General features: G+C 62.1%; 2 protein-coding genes and 2 long non-coding RNA genes across 8 annotated transcripts in view; 1 reads left to right on the top strand and 3 right to left on the bottom strand.

The window, feature by feature from the left end:
- Positions 1-750: 750 nt before the first annotated feature.
- On the bottom strand, positions 751-3,132 carry LCN8 (lipocalin 8). Its single transcript, XM_039223650.1, is given in 7 exon segments — positions 751-1,137; positions 1,235-1,270; positions 1,273-1,323; positions 1,403-1,507; positions 1,830-1,900; positions 2,297-2,427; positions 2,872-3,132. Coding segments are annotated over 7 exon segments (705 nt in total). The 3' UTR covers positions 751-1,087.
- A 1,217-nt stretch (positions 3,133-4,349) lies between these two features.
- LCN15 (lipocalin 15) lies at positions 4,350-7,791 on the bottom strand. 5 transcript variants are annotated; one of them, XM_039223653.1, is made up of 7 exons: positions 6,722-7,791; positions 6,269-6,408; positions 6,128-6,198; positions 5,828-5,938; positions 5,093-5,194; positions 4,553-4,954; positions 4,350-4,430 (listed from the first exon to the last, which is right to left on the bottom strand). In XM_039223653.1, exons 1-6 carry the CDS (start codon positions 6,947-6,949, stop codon positions 4,947-4,949), a joined length of 660 nt encoding a protein of 219 aa, XP_039079584.1. In that variant the 5' UTR covers positions 6,950-7,791; the 3' UTR covers positions 4,350-4,430; positions 4,553-4,946. The 5 variants fall into 5 exon arrangements, with proteins under 5 accessions (XP_039079584.1, XP_039079587.1, XP_039079583.1 ...); XM_039223656.1 differs by lacking the exon at positions 5,828-5,938; XM_039223652.1 differs by lacking the exon at positions 6,128-6,198.
- An 82-nt stretch (positions 7,792-7,873) lies between these two features.
- On the top strand, positions 7,874-9,177 carry LOC120225458. Its single transcript, XR_005526813.1, has 4 exons — positions 7,874-7,942; positions 8,032-8,219; positions 8,399-8,514; positions 9,103-9,177. It is a non-coding gene; the product is annotated as an uncharacterized LOC120225458 (long non-coding RNA).
- Positions 8,124-17,563, bottom strand: part of LOC120225460 — a 21,218-nt gene continuing 11,778 nt past the window's right edge. The window contains exon 3 of the long non-coding RNA XR_005526814.1: positions 8,124-8,185. This is a non-coding gene — a long non-coding RNA (uncharacterized LOC120225460). The remainder of the gene's footprint in view (positions 8,186-17,563) is intronic.

Here is a 17,563-nt window from a genome sequence, read left to right as displayed (position 1 = left end):
TGGGGACAGAGACGCGGTGGAGACAGAAGGGGGTGCTGCCAACGGGCCTGAAAGTGAGTCTTGGGGTCACAGCTCCACGGGGAGCTGAGGGGTGGGACCCGCGAGAGGCAGCAGCCAGGATGACTCAGCAGTTCACACTGTTGGCTCATGACGGAGGCACCAGGGCCACGGCCTGACCTCGGAGGTGGGCACCGGCTGGCCCGGCCAGGGGGGGTCAGCAGTGGTCGGGGCACCTCCCCGTCTTGGTTGTGCTGTGCCGGCCCCCGCCCCCACACCCCAGCCTCCTCACGCGGCCCTGTGTTTGCCCTGCAGCAGGGACCCCCGGGAAGGCTCTGATCTTCTCTCAGAACCTGTGGTTTTAAGTGATGTCTGACAGGACAATGTGTCCTCTGTGCCCCCCCCACTGCTGCCCCCGCCACCGCGGCGCCCGGACCGGGGGGTTCTGCCTTGTGCCTCAAGTAGAAGCTGGGATTCCCTGTACCCAGGACCGCCCGGCTCACAGCCGCCCCCCGCGCCCCCACCCCCCCAGAGCAAGGCCCTCTGGATTATTTCACCAGCGTGGAGACCAGCTTCCCAGGACACGGAGGTGCCCCCACGGCCACCCGAGTGCCTGGGGAGCCCGAGAAACACACTCGGGGCAGTGGGTTTGGCGTGGGGTTTATTCAGAGCAAGTGCCAGCAGCCCCCTGGGGTCGGCCCAGGCTTGGAGTGTTCTATATCAGCTCCTGAGACACAGAAGAACAAAGCCTCAGGGCAGTGGTCGGGGCCACGGGTGGGAGCCCGAGTCTTCGCTGCATGACTGTGATCAAACAGCCTCCCTGGGCCTCGGTTTCTCTGTCTGCAAAGCAGGGTGACAGTCCCCACCTCTCGGGGCCCGGGGGATGGGCCAGCACAGTGTGGGGCATGGGGAACCGGGGACGGGGCCCACGGGCCTGTGGCCCCAGCCAGGTGGGACGTGCAGGCCCAGCCTCCCCCCTTCCCTCTCCCAGCCCTGACCTCAGGCCCCAGCCTCCAGGGTCCCCATCTGGCAGCCTGGGTCCAGAGGGCCTCGGGCCCCCATCAGGCCGGGATACTCAGCCTGGGGGGTGTCACAGCACAGCGGGGTCGCTAACCTCCTGCAGGAGCTTGGCACACCTCCCTGCGGGACAGGGGAGTGTGAGGCGCTGGGGCACTGGCCCCAGACCCTACCCTCGGGGCCCCCAGCCCACGGCCCCCTGGGAAGGCCCGGTGCTCACCGTGCCGGGCCACCAAGTACAGCCCTGTGTCGCCATCAACTCCCGGAACCTCCAGAAGCTGGGTCTGTACTCATCCTCAAGGCTCCGAGCTGTGGAGAGCGCAGGGGGCTGGGCTGGGCGGATGCAGAAGCGCCCCCTCCCTCCCCCTTCCCCGCGGGCTGCACTTACTAAAGTACTTGAGCACGTGGAAGTCCCGGCCCTGCGAGTGCAGGGACACCCTCAGAATGGTGTACTGCTCCTAGTCCGTGTCTATCACGTGCATCTCCCTGTGGCCTGGGGGCAGCGGCGGGGGGAGCCCGGTGCACGTGTGCAGATGGGTGCCCCTCCGGTTGGCCGACTCAGAGGCAGGGTCTGCGGGGCCTGCCTCCCTCCTCTCCCCGCCCAGCACCCGGACCCTCCCGTGATACAGGCAGGGGGCCGCCGGGAGGTCCCTTGAATGATGACGCAGTTTGTGCTAAGAGAATGGGAGAGCCTGGGGCGTGAGGAGGAGTGCAGGGAACAGCATGAGGAACAGCACAGGAAGTGGCGAGGCCAAGTGTAGCTGGAATGCAGGGCCAGGGGCTTGTAACTGCGGCAGCAGGGCAACGGGTCTTACCAGGAAAAACAAATCTCCCCGAAACATCTATTTCTGAGCCCACTATTTTTTCTGTCTCGCAACTTCCTGAGCTGAAAGGGAGCAAAGGGCTCATCACAGAAAGGCCAGCCTGGGTTCCAAGGGGGGGTGGGGGGCATGTCTTCAGAAAGGGCTGCCGCAGCGGATCTGTCCCCAGGAGGCCCGGGCGGGCTGAGGGTGGTGGCTGTGCCAGCCTCTGCCTCATGGGCTCCGTGAACACCAGGAGCCCCAGCACGGATCTCGGTCTTCTCGGTTTATGGGTCTTTATCCAAACTCTGCGCGTATCTTCAGGAGCAGCCAAGGGTCGAGGAGCAGGTCGACGCAGGGCGGCTGTGGGAGCCTGGGGGGCGGGTGCTGGGGACGCCGGTCAGGGTCCTGTGTTTTGGATGCAGCAGGCTCTAGTCCACCAAAGTCCCGCAGCTCCCACTGGTGCGGCCTGGGCCTCTCACCTGTTGAACGCAGCCTTCACGGTCAGCTCATCCCCACTCAAGGTCAGGAACAAGGTCTCCATCCTCTTTGGGGTCTTCAGTGCCAGGTTTTGGCTGTAGGCCATGCCAACTTCCTGCCAAAATCCTACGATCTAGAGAGAGAAGCCAGAGCCCCGTCCAAGGGAGCGAGCGCCCCCAGGACCACCTGGGCAGGGGCCGCTGGGCTCTGAAGGTCAGCAAGCCTTTGTGGCAAAGCAGCAGCCGTCACCTTCCTGAGCGTCCCTGCGGCCGGCCAGGATACCAGGGGCGGCGGTGTCCAGAGCCCGAAAGAGAGGAGGTGGCAGCCAGCAGCCCCATCCCCCGCGGGAGGGGCACAGCCACGCCCAGCCGCGCGAGGGGCTCGGGGAGGGGGCTCCTGCCTTCAGAAACCCACCCGGAGCCCAGAACTTCCATCAGAAGCTCAGAAAGTGATCATTTTGGAGGAGAAAAGAGCTTACGTCCCCAGCACCCGTCAGCTCTGCTCCTTCTGTGCTCCTGGCTCAGCAGCCAACACAGGCGTGGCCAGGAAGCATCTAGATGGGACCCAAAGGCCCCACACTGGGAAAGCCTCCAGGTGTGCGGCAGGCGTCGAGGAGCGGGGGAGGGGCCCTGGGGCCCCTGATGTAGCTCCTGTGGCATCGGCTGGGGGTTGGAGGGACAGGGGTGGGGCGAGAGGAGCTGGACACTGGCCCCCCCGCCCCCCCGTGCACATAAGACAGGAAAGCCACCTTCTGCATGTCCAGCTCCTGCACTGCAGTCCCCACCTGCACCAGGACAGCACCCAGGATGACACTCAGCAGCCCCGCCTCCATTGCCATGCACGGTGCCTCTGCCCCCCTGCACCCGGCTTTATATCAGGAGAGTGTGGCGCCAGCTCCCGAGAGTGACGTCATACACCTGGGGCCGGGCTGGCCGGGCCCAGTGACACCCACAGCGCGGGGGTGGGGCCGGCCTGCGCTGGGGCAGCAGCTCCACCACGTTCCTGCCTGGGAGACGGCCGACACCTCGGTGGGGCTGCCTTGGGTCCCCAAGAAGAGGAGGCACCGAGCCCCAGCCCCGGAGGGGCCGACAGGTGGACATGCTGAGCCCAGGTCCCTCGGACTCAGACCACCTTTCTCCTTCTGGCTCTTTCCGATCAGCCTTGAGACAGTGAGGAACACTCTGGGCTGGTCCCTCTGGCCAGGGCGGCCCAGAACTGGGGGTCCTGTATCCAGGTGGGGAGACAAATGAGGGGTCCCCTTTCCCTGTGGAGGTCTCCACAGAGGAGGCACAGAGCTCCGGTGAGGGGGAGCCCATGGGAGACGCAAGGGGGCGCCGAGGCTTGGCCACCCCTGCAGGCACCTTCCTCCGCCCTGGGTCCTCGGCCACCATGACAGGGACCAGGCCAGGCCCCGCGCTCATCCCCCACTGGACTCACTCCAGCCTCAGTGCACAGCCCGGAAGGCCGGCCCAAGCGCGGCCCTGTCTTGCTACACTGCCCAGGACGCGCCAGGGTGGGGGGGTGGGACCCAGCACCCCTCCTCCCCATCTGTGGACAGCAGCCCCGGCCCCGCCAGCTGTGTGACTCAGGGCAGGCTGCGCTGCCTCAGTTTCCCCATCTGTACTGGCGACAAAGCAGAGGGACAGGGACAGGTGGTCAGGAGGGGTCGAGGCTGCATCCCGGTTCTTGACCGATAGGCAGGGTCCTTCCCAGTTCGGGGACAGGAAAGCCCACCCTGGAGTGGCCCCGGGCTCTGTCAGCTGAAAGGGAGGCCCCGCCCACCAGGGGGACCGACCACCTTGGATTCTGGACGCCACCTTCCCACAAAGGCTGTCAGCTCAGGGTCAGGCAGGTGTGGAAAGGTCCAGTGAGGACAGGGCAGCCAGAGCTGGCCACACACCTGAGATGGGGGTCATCCACACAGCAGGGGCGGCGGGGGCCCCAGGAGGCTGAGGAGGCTGATCGGAGTCCCAGGCTGGTCCCAGCCCAGACTAACAAGGGAGGGCCCCCCAGGACATGCTTGGCCAGGCGGGGGCGGGGGGGGCCAGGAAGCGTGGGGACCTGGGGAGGCTGGGGGTCAGGGGGATAGTGGGTCTGGACACCTCGGGATGACGAGGTCAGCTGCGCCAACTCACCCTGCAGGGACAGGAAAGGCATGGTCACTGCGTGCACGCACTCAGTCCCCTCTAGCTGCCCTGCACACGGCAGGCTGGCCCTTGTCGCATGTCGCCTGCGTGGCCAGAACAAGCCAATCCCACCGCTGCTGCCACAGAGCTCCCAGCTGGAGCCGGCTCCGTGCTGCGGCCTGGGGACCCGCCACGCTCCAGCCTTGACTGGAGGGCCTTGGACACAGTGCCTGTGGGGTTTGACTTGGGGGCAATAGGGAGCCATGGGAGAATGTAGGCAGAAACGCAATGTGGTCCCCTTCCATCTGAGAGATGTAACCAGCAGCTCAGCTCGAGGGCACCCAGCCTGAGGTCACTCATGTTCTTGGGGAGCAGACAGTGGCAGGGGTGCAGGGAGTGGGGTCCACACGTGCACAGTAGGAGGCGGGGTGACAGGCAGGCAGAGGGCCTGCCCCGTCCCCTGGCACCTGGGAAGGGCCTCGCCTGGTCTCCCGAGGAGTCAGGGAGCCTCTTTGTCCCCAGAGGATCACTCTTCTGTGGGAATGAAGACAGTGGTGAGAGGCTGGCTTGGGGTCCCGCAGCCCCTCACCCTGGGTACGCCCCCATCCTGCCCAGCGTGTGGTGGGGAAGGGGGGCTGCGGGCTGGAGACTGGCATGGCCTCAGCCTGTTACCTGACTTGGGCAGCATGACCGCCATGTCGTCGGAGAGCCCCACGGTGGGGTAGAAGTCCCGGAAGGCCTTCACAGCCTGGGGACTTGGCTCCTGGGTCCGGCCTGGGGCAAAGCAGGGCCCCTGTGAGCTCTGTGGCTCGCAGAGGCGAGGGCAGGGGAGACGGGAGGCTCTTCCTCGAGAGTCGACAGCAGACCCACCGCCCACGATCGGGCAGGTTGTGCACTGCACAAAAGTGCCTGCCTGGCTGAAGGCCCAGTGGGGACTGGAAGCCTCCCAGAGGGGGTGTCCTTTCCTCATTCATGCAAGAGCGTCTGGGAGATTGGGATGGCCCGGCTGTTCCCCAGGGCCATGTCCCCCTGGGCCCCACGCCCCTCGGACTCCCAGAACCACCCTCCAGCCCTGCCCCAACCCCTGCACCTTGGGAAGCCCTTGGCCTGCTCTGCCAAGGCCCCCAGAAATTAAGGCAAAACAGGCTCTCAGCCCCTGCTCAGCTCTCAGGCAGTGGGGCCCCACCCACAGGGAGCCAGAGAGGTGCTCGAGCTTCCTCGGGGGTGCCTGGGCCTCAGAGTCCCCTCGGGCCAACCTCCGCCCATCTGAAGAGCTGTGGGGGCCCCCCACCCCTGCCTGGTCCTTCTCGGCTTGGACTCAAGGGTGAGGGATGGGGGGAGGCAGGTCCTGCAGGGGCGGGGCTGGGGAGGCTGCAGGGGTGGGGCCTGGCTGGGGAGGGCCCTCACAGAGGAGCTGCACCATGGTGCTGAGCGCCCCCCGCAGCTCCTTGTAGACATAGACCACGGCGAAGGAGCTGTAGTCTGCGTCCACGATGCGCAGGTCCAGGTAGCCCAGGGCTGCGGGGGACGCAAGGCAACCATCGCAAGTAGGGGCGCCGGCCCGGGCTCCACCCCACACCCGCAGCGGCCTCGGCTTCCGGCCCAAGGGAGGGGTGGAGGGTGGGGTCAGGAGATGAGGGGTGGCCCGTGTCACCCCACGGAGAAGCCGCGTCGGGGATCCCTGAAGGCGGGCGGGGCAGGACCTACCTGGGACTCGGAAGTGCCCCTCGGAGCCCACCCTCAGGTACTCGGCGTCCGCCTGGTTGCAGCCGTCAGCCCTGGGGGTGCCCGGCGCTCACTCTCGGCCACCAGCCCGGCCGGCGCCCACCCCCAGCCCTCCGCACTCACCGAGGGACCTCCATGTGGACGCTGAGGTTGCCGCCCGCCTCGGCCTTGATGAGCCTGGTGGACATCAGCAGATGGTCCTTCTTGCCCAGGAAGACCTTGCAGTCGGAGACCATGGAGGCCACGTACCAGAGGCCTGAGAACTGGGAGGAAGCTCGGTGGCCGGAGGCCAAGCAGGCTTGTGGGGAGCTGAGCGCCCCTCTCTTGGTCGGAGCTCCCGTTCTGCCACCTCCCCGGGCAGGTCCCACCACCTCCCTTCCCCCGACCGTGAAATGGCTCAGTAATGATCCCCAGGGGTCGTCTCAGCATTGAATGGAGAGAGGATCCACAGGGTCGCAGGCCCAAGGCACAGAGCAAGTGGCCCGTGGACGGCAGCAGTGGCCGTGACCCGTGGGGAGCGCGTCCGTGGGCTCGGCCCCCACCCCACCTGCGGCAGAGTGCGGGGGCCTCTGTTACCTTTTTGGCATCAAAATGTGGCTGCACGAGGACCTCAGCCCAAGCCGCGGGCACCCAGAGCAGCACCAGGACGTGGCCCAGGATGACCCGCTTCATTCCCATGCCTGCCTTCCGGCTCCTGGCGCCCGAGTCGCAGCCCCGGACGCCCGGCTTTATACCCCGGCCCCCCCACCCCCAGCTGACCTCAGAAGGCACTTGGCTCTGGACACCCCAGTCCCCTTTGTCCATTGTCTGGCACAGTCACTCAAGAGCCCCCAGTGGCCCCAGGGGTCATTTCCGGGACGGCTCCAGAGAGGCCAGCTCGCCCCTCTCCCGACCCCGACGGAGCATCTGTGCCCCAGGCCTGCCAGGCAGTCACGGAGGATGAAGCGGGACCTCATCCTGGCCTCCATCCACCTCCAGCCTGGCTGGGGCTGGGGGCCCAGGGCCCTTGGGGGTGCTGCAGCCAGCGGGCCACCACTCAGGCCTGGGCCCCCAGCCCTCAGTCCCTCCTCCCCGCCGGCCAGGCCTCAGGGCTCCATCTAGAGCAGAGCCTGCCCCGGGCCAGCTGCGACAGAGGGGACGTCAGAGGCCGGGGTGCCCCTCGCTCTAGACCCCACCGCCCCCACCCAGCCACCAAGTGGGCCTCCAGCCGCCCGTCCGGAGGGGGAGCCCTGCTGCCTGACCGGGCGGATTATGGTATCACAATCACCTTATCAAGGGTTGCGTAAGCGTGTGGGCGTGCGCATCGCCAAGGAGGCGCCGGGGCCGGTGGGGGCTACGGTGGCAAGACCCCCCCCCGCTGACCTGCCTGCGCACACAGAGCACCCAGATGCGCTATCTGAGGCCACCCTGTGTCCTGGCGGCACAGCGCCCCGAGGAGGCGGAAGGGGTCCCGGGGAGGCCCAGCCCCGCTGAGTGCTCTGGGGCGGAAGGGCACATGGGCCCAGAGAAAGGCCTGGTCCCCCTGCGGGGAGGGGAGGGGGGCGGAGGGCTTCCACGCCTGGCCAGGCCCCGAAGTCATTGGGTAGAAGGCAGGGAAAGCCTTCCCATGAAAATATTTTCAAAACACACATCTGATAAAGGGCTTAAATCCTAAATCTATAAAGAACTCTCCAGACAGATGCAAAGATAAGAAAAACAAACAGCCCAAGTTAGAAAAGAAAAGAAAAACAGGCAAAAGATTTGAAAACTCGCTTCACCAAAGAAGACATCAGATGGTAAGGAAACCGGTGAAAACAGGTGCATCAGCTGGGCGGGGGGGCGAGAGGGGGGCCCAGACTCGCCGTAGGGGAGGTAGCAGGGCGGCCTTGAAATACACCCTCCTGCAGCTGCTGGGCGGGAAGAGGCGACACTCTGGAAAGTGCTGTGGCCGACCTCACACAGGGAGACGCCCGTCCCAGGCAGCGCGACTACGTGCACCGTGGCACTGACGCGGGCGAAATGAGCCCGCACTTGGGTGTTTGCTGGGCTCTGTCACAATCACTAAAAAGCGGAGAAAACCACATGTCCTCGGTGGGTAAGTGGACGGGTGGGGTCCCTCCGTGCAGGGAGGGAATGAAAAGCCCACAACGTCTGCTCAGGTGAGGAGCTTAGATAAACCCCAAAGGCTTTTGCTGTGAGAGAAGCCTTTCCAGAAAGGCTGCAGACCTTCTAGATCAGGCCCGTCCTAGAGACAGAGGGCTGCTCTGGTGGCAGGAACTTGCGGGGCCGGAGTGGCAGAAGGCAGGGGGGCTCGGGGACGTGTTTGGAGCCTGGAGCCTGGTGGTCACGTGCCTGCAATTTGTCAAAACCCTCAGCTCTGTCGCCGGAAGGTGAGTCCCACCGTGTGTAAATCATACCTTGTTGTTGAACATGCACGTGCATAAGCTACAGATAAAGTCCTTGTCCAAACGCACCGTGCGGATGGGGGCGCAGGAAGGCCGGAGCGTCAGGGCCCCCAGCCCCAGGCCCCCACCCCCAAGGAAAGGGTGGCGGCAGGAGAGACGTGGACCCCAGCCACAGGACTGCGGGGCCAGGGAGGGTGGTGCTCCAGGCCTTCCCCCCGCCCTGAGGGGCGCCCCAACCCACGGAAGACGCCCCCGCCACCAGCATGTCCCCGACCGGGGGCTCCAGTGCGGCTCTGCCCCCTGTTGGCTTCCCCACTGCTCATCCCCCGAGACGCGCTCCCCACGCAGCGGTGGGCGCGAGCCCCGAGGAGCACAGATGTGACGTGTCCCCCTGCACGGTCCTCCTGAGTCGTCGGGGCGCCCGGGATGAAACCCAGCTCCCGGCCTCCAGCCCAGCGGCCGATCCAACACCTGCAGGAGTCTCCCACTCCCTGGGCAGCTTCCGGCCTCTGCCTCCTCCATGCAGCCCTCCTAACACCCGTCTGCACCCCAGCCTCGGTCTGTTTCCCCCAGGCTTTGAGCTTCGTGTTTTCCTCTGTGTATAGTCACTCTCCGGCTCCACGTCCTATAAACTCCGTGACAACAGGTGCTCGTGGTGGCCTGCTGGCTTCTGAGTCCCCAGCTCCCAGCCCAGAACGTTCTCGGCTCACAGCCATAAATAAACGAGGGAGGAAAGCCACGCTGGCCTGCAGGTCCGCGGCACACGGGGGCCTCCGGAGCATTCCTCAGCATTCGTGGCCGGGCCCTGGGCTGTGTGGTGGCCGCAGCAGGCGCTCGCAGCTGGAGCCTCGTCCCCGGAGTCCACACCAGGATGCCCCCGGCCTGCGCGCCCGGCCCCTGGAGGGCAGTGCTCCGTGGGCACGCACAGAGGGCTCTGTGCGCGGGCAGCCAGGCGGGAGGGGGTCCCTGCGGGGTAGACACTGGGCTGGGGATGGGCTCTGGGGGGGCGCTCAGCCCGCGGGGAGCCTGCTAGTACCGGGCTGGAAAGCCGCTTTCAGCTGCGGGCGGGCTCCGCTGCAGGGTCGCCACGCTGCAGACCCGCTGCCGGTGAATGACGACAGGGCGTGGTGCATCCACACGTGGGGCGGCGCCTGGCACAGGGAGGACCCAGCACTGCCCGGTGCCGCCGTGTCGCCCAGGAGCCTCGAGGGCATCGTGCCGAGGGAGACAGACCCGAGCGGAAAGGCACATTCTTTCAGAAAAGGCAGAGCCACAGACAGGAAGGACATCGGTGGCCTCAGGGGGCTGGGGGCTCTGAGCAGCTGGTTCCAGGGGCGGGGGCTCTTCCAGCCGGGTTGTCGCTCCTGTGACCACACAGGCTCGTGTGGCTGAGCTGTGGGTCCGTGAAGGAAACCCCTGTCAAGTGGTTAGAAGTGACACCTGCCGCCGCCGGCCATCCTGGCTTTCATGGAGGACACGGGCTGTGACTGACGGAGCCACAGACTTCATTCCAGGAAAAAGAAAGCGTACGAGTGAAGCCTGCCATGTGCCCCCACCCCATTCCAGCCCAGGTCACGAGGGCCCAGGCCCAGACAGCCCTCCAGGGGCAGATATGAGTCCCCAGGTCTCACAGAGAAGGCCCTCGGCACCGAGGGTGGGCTCCCTAGAGGGGGTACATCCGGCCATGGCTTCTGCAGCCCCTCTTCCCCTCACCTGCAGAGTCATCCTGGCCCCAGGACCGGGGGCTCCTTCTTGGCAGTGGGTGGGCACTGGGCAGGTGGCCGTGTAGCAGGGTTTTCACACACGGAGTCGTGACACCGAGGCCTTTCTTTTCAGGAAGCAACTTCTGTCCGCGGCGGCACCACTCACTTGGGTTCGTACCCAAAGAACCGAGCGGTGAACATCACATGGATAGTTTTTTATACATTTTCTATTTCTTTGTCTCCCACATATGGTAACACACAGAAACTGCAGTCTGATTAAGTGTCTCAGTTTACAAGGTAATGGGCATGTAGGCACCTGGGCGCATATCCAGGTGACCTTGGAGTCTTCTCTCCCTTTCTTCTCTCTCTTTAGGGAGGGGTTCCTGCCACACCCCCCCTTTGATGCTCGGACCCCTCTATGTTGGGTCAAAGAGCATCATCCTGGCTTAGAGGTTTCTATTTCCATAACATCATTACACGAGCAGCCATTTTTCTCTCAACCATAGTCTCAGTGAGACTGGAGACCGATCGTACAATCAAGGGAGCCAAGCAAGGTACGATCGAGCACCTTCCAGAATTAGGATGAGACCTATGAGGGTTTGGAACCCCCCGAGAGTTGAAAACCATCCTCCAAATAACTCCCCGGGTTCCACCCTTTCCGGGTCTGGACTGGGACACGAGCAACATTTCTCATCCAACCTGAGATCTCCTCTATGACTTTCCCCTCCTCAGCTCTCTGTAGGCAGCAGCTGCTCGGGTTGAATTTTCCACAAACACCCGCCTCAGAAGCCGGCAGGTAAGGCAGGGCCAGGCGATTTTGGTAGATGGCGTTGCCCGTTTGGGTTTGCTGCTTAGCTAGTAAGTTAAGAGCTCTGGCAGTTTCATTGGTTATCATTTCTACAACTGCTTGCAGCCTAATTATGCGGTTTAGCATGTAAATGGGGGTGCGGGAGCCCCAGGACCCGGCCTCAGCCCAGGTGGCAGGGCCCTGATAACGGATTATATGCTCGGGAGGCCATTCATCATCTTTCCAGTTGCCGATTTGCAAGGCACGCCGCTTTCTCTGAACTTCCTATGTCCGTTTATTTGAGCTCCCAGACGTTCTCCCTCCGCACGCAGGAGTGGGAAGAAGGAGGGGCGGACAGTTCCCGCTCACATGACCCTGACCAGACTGAAGGCTGTTCTCCCACCCGGGCCCGCCATTCGATGGCGGCATCTCTGTTGTCCCAGGCCTCCCGGAGACAAGAGAAGTTAGGCGAGGGATGAAGGTTTGGCTCACAGTGACCCAACCCCCCGCCGCTGGGTTCCCCAGGTGGTTGAGTTATAAAACCCTTGGCCCAGGCACGTGAAGTGTCCAACAGGGATGGTGACCTTTTCCCCCATCAGGCAAGACAGTTCTTCCTAATGATTGAGGTTTTGAGGAGCCAAACCCCAGTAGTAGAACTGAGGTATTTTGTTCCATCATAAGGCTCGAGGGGACCTAATTCCCTGGCCTCCCATGGCCACTTGCCCCCCATGGTGGTTCCCCCACATACACAGCCGGGAGAGATCTTCAGAGTCTGGGTTCTAGTCTCTGCCAGGGCCAGAAACACGTTCCTCGCTGTGACTGAAATGGGAGGGGACTCCTTCGTATTTCCTCATAGAAGGAGTGGAAGACGGTGGCACATGGCTGGATGGGTGGCGGTGACCCTCTTGAAATACAGCCCAGCCCCTGGGTCTCTGCCTCACCCATAAATTCGGATGCCAATTCGGATGCCCCATTGCCATGTGTCTTCCTCTAAATTAATGATAGTGAAATTAACGGGTTACAGGCTTTTGACCCACAGCCTGATGTACTGGCCCCCTGCCCCCCTGCTGAAGGAGAGCTGTTGAGTCTCGTTTCTTCCAAGTGGCCCATGAAACACAGCTCCAACTGGGACATAGAAACTCAGGTGTGGAGGCACATAGACCATTTCCTCATACAGGTGTTTGTCATTGAGCTGGTATTTTCGCTCCCAATCTAGGCCTCCACATGGTATATCAAGAGTCTTCGGGCCCTCCCTGACAGGTGCCCACTTTTTCCGTATGACAGATGTTTCTGGGCCTGGACCTATAACCGCACACACATCAAACAGTACTGACGCCCGATGCTTGGGGTTTGTGATTCGTGTCCGGCTGATCAAGTCCCCCTCTTCCCGGTAGGATTGGACTTCTAACCAATCTTCATTTGGGGAGTATCATAGGTCAAAGCAAGTGTATTGGCTCCCCCACTGACTGATGGGATAGGTGGTCTAATTGTGTACGCATGTCTCCCGGACCTTTCCCTGGCATGAGAAGTGGGTGGGGCACAGTAGGGTCCAGGTGGCTCCTTGGCCTGACCCGGTTAGGTGAATACATGGATCACATGATGAGAGATTCAGGTTTACAAACGGAGACCAAATTAAACACAACCAATACCAACAGAGCATCCTACCCACAAGAGAAAAGTGAGGGCTACCAGAAACCTCTCGCCACATTTCCAGCTGGCTGGGGCGACCTCCGCCAAGGCAATAGCAAGAAGTAAGGCAAAAATTGCAAGATCAGTGAGAGACGAGGGGTGACCGTGCGTTAGAGTAAGAGGCAGATGTAGGAAGTAAGGACGTTCTATGTATTTCCGTGGATCGGCGATTCCTCCAGCTTGTGCCGTGCGTAGATGAGTCAGTTCCCTGATGCAGGGCTGAGGTCTCCCGTGGCAGCTCGCGGCTTCCCTGTGCTCAGCTCCCACGGCGTGGACGGATCAGGAACGCACTCCAAGTCCCCGGACGCCGGCTTCACTCTGCTGTGGCGAATCCCGGGACCCACCTCAGCTACTCTTACTGCAGTGGGAGTGGACAAAATGACAGGGAATGGGCCCCTCCAAGGGGGTTTGAGTGATTGGACATTCCACTCTTTTACCCACACTGCATCTCCTGGCTCAAAGGAGTGAGCATCTGTGGTCAGACTCACAGGCAATCGCTCTTTAACCCATCGGTGTAGGGTGGCTAGAGTAGAGCCCAGAGCCTACATCTGCTGCCTTAGGGTCAGATTGCCGACCTCGTTTCAATCTCCCCTTATCCCCTTAACAATTGGGGGAGGGCACCCAAAAAGAATTTCATAAGGGGAAAGCCGTGTTTGCTTATTGGGGCTGCACCTGATTCTTTTTTTTTTTTTTTTTATTTCTGAGAGGGACAGACAGCATGAGCAGGGAAGAGTCAGAGAGAGAGGGAGATACAGAATCTGAAACAGCCTCCAGGCTCTGAGCTGTCAGCACAGAGCCCGACGTGGAGCTCGAACCACGAACTGTGAGATCATGACCTGAGCCGAACTCGGACGCCCGACTGAGCTGCCCAGGCCCCCTGGCTGCATGTGATTCTTAACAAGGCTACTGGCAGCACCCAGTCCCAGCGCAGGTGGGTCTCCTGGCACAGTTCACTTCATTGTAGCTTCAAGGTTCTGTTCGTTCTGTTCATACCGAGGTCTGGGGTCAGGATGCCGTGTGTGACTCCAGGCGATCTTTAGCTCTTCTGCCACCAGCTGCACCACCTCAGCCACGAACACTGGCCCACATTCTGAACCCATAGTGACAGGGATCCCAAATCGTGGGATAATTTCCTTGAGGAAAGTGGGACCACTTCATGTGCCTTTTCTGTCCGTGTAGGGAAAGCTTCCACCCAGCCTGAGAAAGCTCATACAGAGACCAACAGATACTCACAGCCCCGAGCCCGGGGAGCTCCGTGCAGTCCACCGTCGCAGTTTAATGGGGCTCCCCCGATGCTCTGCTCCCCAGGGGCGGCCTTGGGCCCCTGATGCGGGTTGTTTCGGGCGCAGGTCTCACCCTGCTCACACACCGCCCGGGCCATGCTGGAGAGCCAGGGGAGGTAGAAATACCAGCTGCAATTCGTCTCAAGGGCTGTCTGGCCGATGTGTTTCCTGACAGAACTGCTCAACAAAGGCTGGAGCCAGCGTCTCAGGAATTGCCACGCATCTGTCTTCAGATTTCCACCCTCCCCCCGCCAGGCAGTCCCCACCCTCAGCCTTAGGCCAAGTACTTGCGTGGTGTGGGTGACGAGGGGCCCCTTCTGCCCCTGGGTAGGGGCCGGTGCGGCTGTTAAGGCTGCTGGTTTCGTTGCTCCTTTGGAAGCTGCTCACTTTGCCTCTCGGTCAGCCTTTCGGTTTCCCCCTGCAGCCATGGTGTCCCCGCTTTGATGTCCCCAGCAATGCATCGCTGTCACACTTTTAGGGGCCCACACGGTGTCTAAGAGTTCAAGGATTTCCTTACCATATTTTACATCCAAATGGTTATTAGACCCTTTTCTTCGTATAAGGCCCCATGTACAGAGAGTGGTAAAGGCATATTTAGAGTCTGTGGATATAATATCACGTACCCCTGCCGCCAGCTGGAGGGCTCGGGTTAGAGCAATTAGCTCTGCCTTCTGTGCCAAGGTCCCCTTCGGCAGGGGCCTGGCTTCAAGGACAGAGTTCAGGGTCACCACGGAATAACCTGCAAGATGCTTTCCCCTTTTTACAAAACTGCTACCGTCAGTGAAATACTCAGGGCCGGAGCCTTGGAGGGGCTGATCCTGAGCGATCAGGCTTCCCAGTCTGGTCGGCTGCAGGACACTCATCGTGACTTGAATGCGGTCATGGTCTGGCTGGCCTGGCCCGACAGGTCCGCGCTACTTCTCGGTGAATACACCAGTTCTCACGTAGCGTTCCCTGATATCTGACCATCCTGGTGTTTGTGGGCCAGTATTGCCCCTTGTAATCCATTAATGTCAATACCGAATGTGGCACTTGGACTGTCAATTCCTGTCCCATAGTTAACTTGTCAGCCTCAGACATTCAGAGGGCTGTGGCTGCCAGTGCCCGTGGGCAGGGGGGCAGCCTCAGGCCACAGAGTCAAGTTGTTTGGAGAGATATGCCACCGGGCGAAGCCATGACCCCAACATCTGAGTCAGGACTCCCACTGCAGAGCTAGTGCGCCCGTGGACATACAGAAAGAGGGGCTGGGGGCGCTTGGGGGGCTCAGTCGGTCAAGCATCCTACTTCAGCTCAGGTCATGATCTCGCTGTTCGTGGGTTTGAGTCCCGCATCAGGCCCTGTGCTGACAGCTCAGAGCCTGGAGCCTGCTTCAGATTCTGTTTCCCTCTCTCTCTGCTCCTCTCTCACAATTCTGTCTTTCAAAAATAAACATTAAAACATTAAAAATTTAAAATTTAAAAGAAAGTCAGACACTTAACCGACTAAGCCACCCAGGCGCCCCTACAAAAGGGATTTTGACTCAGGTTCCTGGTTGGGGAATTTATTCAGCAGAAATGCCTCCACCCGTGACCGCTGCACACGCTGTCATTACAGCTCGATTCAGACGCTAGTGGAAACATCCCAATATTCTCCAGGAGGAGAGTGGATAGATCCTCGATGGCCCTCCTCGGCGAAGTACAATGGAGTGGGGAAAAGACAGGAAGAAACTGAAGGGAAGGAGATCCCGAAAGTACGATCTGGAAGGATCTGCCTCTGGGCCCCTCTCCTCGCAGGACTGACCCTCAGTGGATGGTCCCTCAGCTTTGAGCTGGCTTTTCAAGCACCTTGAGAGATGATGTGGCCAGAGTGTTGTCAATGCCCCGGTCTTTAAAATAATTTTTTAATGTGTACTTGTTTTTGAGAGAGAGAGAGAGAGAGGAGAGAGAGAGTGGGGGAGGGTACAGAGGGAGACAAAGATTCTGAAGTAGAGCCCAGGAGCTGTCGGCACAGAGACCGACGCAGGGCTCGAATCCACGGTCCAGGAGATCATGGCCTGAGCAGAAGTTGGACGCTTAACCGACTGAGCCTCCCAGGTGCCCCAATGCCCTGGTCTTTCTGGCCACTGGCATTGCCAAGGCTCCCAGCCCAACTCAGTCACTGACCACAAGGGAGGCCACAGCCATTCCCTTAGGCCTGTGTGGTTGGCTCCTTTGGGAACTCAAGCACTGGCCCTGAGAGGCACGGGGTTTGTGCGGGGTCACAGCCCTGCTCAGGAGGAAAACCCAGGTCTCAACGCAGCTCTGTGCCCTCAAAGCTGCGGTCCTGGCTGCACCCAGGCCTCCTGGGGGCTGGGGGAGGGGCTCTGTCGGTACAACCGTGTGGACAGGGCATGGGGTGGAGGATGAGCCTCCGCAGCCTGGGAGGGGGAGCTCTTGTGTGAGGGGACCCCGGCAGTGACCTCGCTTCCCTGTTCACAGACCGTAACATAATTTGGAACCTGAATAACGGTCATCCACTTTCGAGAGAAAGCCCCCTACTCAGCTACCTTGGTTGGAGACCCTCGATAAGAAGCTTGTTCTCATGCTGTGTCCCGGCGTCCCGGGGACGTGTTTCAGGAAAGGCCTCACGGAGAGTTTTCCCGATATTGGAGACCCTGGAGCAGGTCTTACACATGACGCCTCAGGTCGCTAACTAGGAGGGACCTAGAGGTAACATAGGGAGACCCAGAGCCAGCCAGTCCCGCCCGACACTGCTCTGATCTCACCTGTGTGGTCCCACATCCCCTCCCGTGTGTGTGTGAGCATGCGTGTGAGTGTCTGTGTGCATGTGTGGGGGGGTCATGGTGGAGGGTCCACGTGAGCAGGGGCAGGCTGATGAGGGGTCAGATGCCTGGTGGGCTGGTCATGCTCACAGCCTAGGTCAAGGCTGGCTGGAGGGACAGGTGTGCTGGGAGCCCCCTGGTCCCCAGGGTCACCCCGAGCCCTGCAGGGGCATGTCACTGTGTGCGGGGGCAGGACTGTGCACATGCAGGTCTCTGTCCGATGTGGGGACGGCAGGGGGAGGGGGGAAGGACACTGAGGAGGGCGGGGCAGGGCTGTGATGCCTCCGGGCCGGCTGCGGGTCCCTGTCTTCACAGAGAACCGACGACATCGGGAGGCGGCTGGCAGAGTCCCGAGTCGCCCCCCACGCGGAGGTGTGTGTGTGCCCTGTCGCCCAGGAGGGCCACCCTGGACTCGGTGAGACAGCAGCCGCACGGAGGTGTCCAGCATCGGGGCCTGGGGATCGCCTGAGGCCTCCGTCCCCGCCGGGCCCCTCCGCAGGGTCCTGCTTCCCCGTCCTTGCTCAGGACCAGGAGCCCCGGAGGCCGAGCCCGAGGGGGGAGAGGCTGCGGGTGGGGGCTGTGGGTGTGGGGACCCGGTCGGTGCTGGGCCGCCCAGGGAGGAGTCCCCAGGGACTGGGGTGGGGCCAGGAGCCTGCAAGGGGGAGGAGACCCCGGGGTGGGGTCCTGGCTGCGGCTTCTCTGGGAGGCTGGGTGGGGGTTCATGTCCCTGCAGAGGCTCCTGGAGGGGCCGGCACGGGGCGGGGGTCCTGCC

The sequence above is a fragment of the Hyaena hyaena genome, unplaced genomic scaffold (genome assembly GCF_003009895.1).
Source record: "Hyaena hyaena isolate Hyena2069 unplaced genomic scaffold, ASM300989v1 scaffold_1428, whole genome shotgun sequence".
Taxonomy (NCBI): Eukaryota; Metazoa; Chordata; class Mammalia; order Carnivora; family Hyaenidae; genus Hyaena; species Hyaena hyaena.
This window is presented reverse-complemented; position numbering and strand designations above follow the sequence as displayed.

Excerpts from the sequence above, each read along its gene's own strand:
- LCN15 (XM_039223652.1), bottom strand. The coding sequence starts at position 6,949 with ATGGACAAAGGGGACTGGGGTGTCCAGAGCCAAGTGCCTTCTGAGGTC. Across the intron at positions 6,409-6,721 it reads CACATTTTGATGCCAAAAAG|TTCTCAGGCCTCTGGTACGT; the intron begins GTAACAGAGGCC and ends GCTTCCTCCCAG. Across the intron at positions 5,939-6,268 it reads GTCCACATGGAGGTCCCTCG|CCCTGGGCTACCTGGACCTG; the intron begins GTGAGTGCGGAG and ends CGTCCCCCGCAG.